At 35.0% G+C, this 5,463-nt stretch overlaps 1 gene segment (V, D, J or C); it reads right to left on the reverse strand.

Annotated features, from left to right (window-relative positions):
- Positions 1–312: 312 nt before the first annotated feature.
- On the reverse strand, positions 313–2,136 carry LOC102553175 (Ig heavy chain V region 108A-like). The segment is given in 2 exon segments: positions 313–1,932; positions 2,012–2,136. Coding segments are annotated over 2 exon segments (375 nt in total).
- Between the last annotated feature and the right edge of the window lie 3,327 nt (positions 2,137–5,463).

Consider the following 5,463-nt stretch of genomic DNA (forward strand, 5'->3'; position numbering starts at 1 on the left):
AACAAAGTCAACCTATAACATGTCCTTATTATTATCTCTGCCTTTGCTCTGTTTCGCTCTATGACATCTGCAGGGATGTCCTCAAGAAATACAAGATTTTCTAGGAGAACTATTCCGTGTACTTAGAGATTAATAATGGAAAGCTGCATTGCTGAAAACACGGAGACGTGTGCGCACACATATACACACACACATGCACACATACACACACACAAAAAAAACACACATGAAAAGAGTGAAAGATGTAGGAGGAAGGGAAAGAGAGAGAGAGAGAGAGAGAGAGAGAGAGAGAGAGAGAGAGAGACTGAAAGGGGCTAAAATGCAAATATTTTAATTATATAGTTCACTATACATTAGCCTTACACATTTTACATTCATACTAAAGTCCTTTAAGTCCTGTCATTGAAATAGATTTCGAACAATATTAAAAAAGACATGAAAGATAAATTCTAGGCATTGGACATATGGAAGATCGGTACAACAAAGATGTTGTCAAAATTCTTCGCTTATTCCTTAGAACTATTTTTCTATTTATTTTTGAAAATAGATTTCTTCATTCTATATATTCATTTCCCTTCCCCAACACTTTTCTGATCTTCTCTCAACTTGATTCTGTTTGTTTCTCTAATTATAAAACAAACAGAAAATAAACATTATCTAAATAGAAAAAAAGAAAAACAAAGCAAGATAAAGGAAACACCCAGAAATGGGAATAGTACAAAATGAATAAAGAAGCAGAAAAGAAATGTCAGCAAAATCAACATAGCACAAGAAACATATGTGGATGAAGATGCATTTCAATTCAAAAGTACTAATAGAAAAAAGTGAAGCAACAGGTATGCAAACAAGGCATCCACAAGAGTTGATGCTGTATCAGGACAAGTCTATATTCTCTAAAGGATACTGAGTATAGGACTGCTTACTGAGACTGTGCAGGTAGTATATATGAGAACAAATATTTATGAATAATTGCAGAACCTACACCACTGTACCAACGGGTACATACATTGTGTTGGTAAAGAACCTCATTGAAAAGTGATTTAATATTATTTTCCATACTATGTGAATTATGTTTATGTAGCTCTGCATTCTGATGTAAATATTGCTAATAATCTAAGAGACTGGAACATCTTCTGGAACACAGCCAGATTTAGGAATACACCAGAGGTCAGTTAATAATTAAGATTGTGAAAGGAGCGTTTATCCCTGTGGGCTGGTAATTTGGATTTTATAGGTCAAATTCATAGTATATTTTTCCCAAACATTTCAACAAAAATTTATGTAGTCTCAGAATATATAATATTTTATCATACATCATCGTGGTTTTCTCTTTTTATTTTTTTTAATGATTAAGAAACATGTCAATGGAGGTAATTACTGATCAAGTCATTAAAATGTTTTGGTGTACAGTAGAAGATCTTAAAGCAACACAACCTTAATGTTAGGTTACTTAAACAAAGTTAATAAAGTCACTGTAGGTTCCTGAGGAGAAGGCAAAAAGTAGACGCTCAAAATGGTTATTTCTGAGGAAGTCTAAATGCTATTCTTTTCTGTTATCTCAGACCTAGGGGAGCTTGCTGCTCCTCCAGGGTTTCTGACACACTCAGGATGTGGTTAAAACACTGTGCCTTGCACAAAAATAGACTGCAGAGTCCTCAGATGTCAGGCTGCTGAGATCCATGTACGCTGTGCTGGAAGATTTGTCTACTGTCAGTGTGGCCTTGCCCTTGAACTTCTGATTATAGCCAGTACCACCATTTCCACCATAAATGTTTCCGATCCACTCAATATTCTGTCCAGGCATCTGCTTCAACCAACTCATATAGTAATTGCTGAAGGTGTAACCAGAAGTTTTGCAGGACAACTTCACTGAAGCCCCAGGCTTCACCAGCTCAGCCCCAGACTGCTGCAGTTGAACTTCGGAGTGGACACCTGCGACAAAAAGGAAAAGTGGATGTCAATGTCACCTCAAGCCCTGTCTCTTAAGATTTGGAAGTGGAGAGTCCCTTACCTGCAGCTGCTGACAGGAAGAAGAGAAAGACAAAGCTCCATTCCATGGTTAGAATCAGTGTGTTCGGGGATTGTGGAGAGGACAATGATCATATGGTGTTTTTAGGCTGTGGAAATCCCTGTATTTGCTGCCACAGATGCAGGTAGTTTGCATATTCATGAGTAGGTACCATCTTAGATAAGGACCAAGTTCAGCAGAACTACAGGGGAAGTAGGACAAGAGGAGCCAAATGGTTCAGGTGTCAGGACACTGTTCCAGATCCTAATCCTCTCTGAGGAATTACTTTCCCTACACTTTCCCTGAGACTTGTGCAGATACTGTGCATGTAACATCAGAAAATAAGTTCTCAGATTTCAGGTATTATACTGTGGCATATCTGTGAGATAATTTATTGAGATTGATTTCCAGATGGTTGTTGTGATGGTGATGAAATAATTCCCCAAATGGATAGCTTTTGAGGACTTAGTTCCTTTCTTTAGATGTATAAAAACTCACCCAAATAAAGTAAACATAGTTCAAAAATCTTCACTTATCAATGATTATTGTATCAATATCATTAATGAGTAAATTATGACATTGTACTACATATGTGTCAACAAATGATTTCATGCTTAAATCACATATATGAACTTTTTCATCAGTAGGAATTAAGAAACTTGTATTAGTTTTGGGAAAATTTATGCAATTGGAAAAAAATGTGTTACTTAAAACAGTCTCAGAAACACCAACATTAAAAGAGACTCTTATTAGTAACTTTTAGATATTCCATAGTTACATTTAATTATATATGCAAATACATGATAGTGACTCAGTAAAATTCTCTACTGGAAAAAAAAGGACAATAAGATGGAAAGATGTTACAGAAGAAATATGCACAGTGTACAATATACAATTGTATACATATTCTAAACATTGTAGATAGATTCTAAACATATGTGAAGTTGTTCTTTCTATACTTCATAAGGGTTTTTATTCTTGAAATTTTCAATCAGTTATGACATTTATTATGATCTACCATTATTCAGTTCTCTCACAACTCTCTACTGCAGTCAGGTCCTTAGAGTTCCTCTCGGTATATACCAAAATGAAAGTTCCAAGATCCTTACCTCTTCCCTTTTGTTACTTAGTAAGCCAGTGACTACAAAAAGAAAAAGGCACTAGATGTGCATAATGAACCTACAGAAACCTTCCCCCAAAAAGTGATTAACTTTTTCCTTTCAGTCATCAGATGTCAAAAGACTTTCAGGTTTATGGGGTCCTCATACATTTCTCCCCTTTCATAATATAATATTTCTTTAATTGTTATATTATTGTTAGTTGGGAGAACATGGTACAAATGCACAAAGTGGATTTGTTAACCTCAGAGAACTACTAAGCAAACTCAATTATAAGGGATATAACTGATATTGGTATCTTTACCAGTACACAGACACCTTTACCTGCAGAGCCATTTAAATACCTTTCATATGGTAATTTCACTGTTTTGATTTGTGTGGTTATTGTGCTGGTAAATATAGCTACTGGGAATTCATACATGCAATAAGAAAATGTCATCTTCTGGAGTTAGAATTTTGTGTATTTCAACCCCACTCTCTGTATCTTCATTCTTTGCCAGTTTTGTCTTTGATTTTTTTTATAAGAGGTTGAAATCATTGACTTTTCTGTTGCTGAATACACTTTCAGTTATTCTCACTATTTTTACTAGTCCTGAATGACATCAATTATTATACACTAAGCACAGAAGCCACTGGGGTCAACGCTATAACAATCTACTGAATGGAAACATACATATTTATAAGGCAGTTTGACTACATGATATTTACCGATATAATTAAGTTATACCAGAGCCTCTATTGTCTGTAAACTTGGGCTGTTGACTGCATTTACCTGGTATGATGTACCAGTGATCTAAATCCTATGAAAATTCACCAAAAATAATAAAGAAAATTTTGAATTGTCCCAGCAATATTCCTCTTAATCATTTACTTAAGTGATTCTATATCTTATCATAGTGACACTTGCACATTCATGTCTATATACCAAATGCTGTTCACAGCATGTAGTAGAACGGATCATCCTACATTTCCAATAGAACATATATAATAAATGACAAAGCAGTACAGAAAGAAAAGGAAAAAATACAAAATGGTAATCATAAACTGTAATATATACTTATCTGCATAGAACTGGAAAGATATGCTGAATGAGGTCACCTATGTAATAAGGCAAGGGCCTCATGATTTCACTAATATGTATTCCAATATTTGGATATTTTATTTAATATAATAAATTGAGAATTCTAGAGATTAGAATTGGCCCATTAGTGTTTGTCAAGCTGGCAATCTGCCCTAGAAGAATGGACAAGCCCCAAGGGGAGTGGAAGCATTTTGTTTTAACTGGTGGGTTACTGACATAAGTAGACATTGCTTCTACCAGAATTCATAAGTTATTAATTTTATATATCAGTGCCATATATAGGAAAATGTATCAGTTAACAGTCAAAATGATCCTTTAGGTGCCCAAACAAATATTAGGCATTTACATAGCTGTTTTTCTCCATATAACAACATAGTTAGAACTCATTTCTTAATTTTTTTTTAAATTAAGCTGACTTGTACTATGAGTACTCCAAGCTTTTTGCCTAATATCCAATTATCAGTGAGTACATACCATATTTGTTCTTTTGTGACTGGGTTAATACAGTCAGGATGATATTTTCTAGTTCCATCCATTTGCCTGTAAATTTCATGAACTCATTGTTTTTAATATCTGAGTAGTACTTCTTTATATAAATATACTAAATTTTTCATACATTCATCTGTTGTGAGTCGTCTGGGTTGTATCCAGCTTCTGGCTATTATAAATAAATCTTCTATGATCATTGTAGAGTCATGTGCCCTTGTTATATTTTGGAGCATATTTTGGGCATATATTTGGGATGGAATAGCTGGGTCCTCATGTAATATACTATATGAAGCTCAAGAAGGAGAAAGTTCAATGTGTGGATGCTTCGGCCCTACAAAGAAGGCTGAAGAAAATAGAGAAAAGGAGGGACCTAGGAGAGAAAGAGAAGGGGGTGTGGAAAAAGAGGTGCAGGAAAAGGTGGGAAAGATGTACATTGGGTCAGGAAATTGAACAGAGTTTTGTAACAATGTGGGATGAGGAATTTGGTGAAGGAACTAGAAAATACACGATGGATTTAAAGTAAGAAGGTCAGAGGTTGCAGCAGATGAAAAAAGATGAAATACCCAACAAGGGGACAGAAAACCTATAGAGAAAATATCCACAACTTAGGTGTCTAAGTTGGTTGAAGGATGGGTCCACTTGCCCATATCAAAAATATAGTGTCAAATTGATAATGTATAAGGGAAATACAAAGACAAAGAGAGGAGCAGATACTGAAGAAAAGGCCATCCAGAAACTGCCCCACCTGAGCATTCATCCCATATGCA

Source organism: Rattus norvegicus, chromosome 6, assembly GCF_021556685.1.
Source record: "Rattus norvegicus strain SHRSP/BbbUtx chromosome 6, alternate assembly SHRSP_T2T, whole genome shotgun sequence".
In the NCBI taxonomy this organism is placed as follows: Eukaryota; Metazoa; Chordata; class Mammalia; order Rodentia; family Muridae; genus Rattus; species Rattus norvegicus.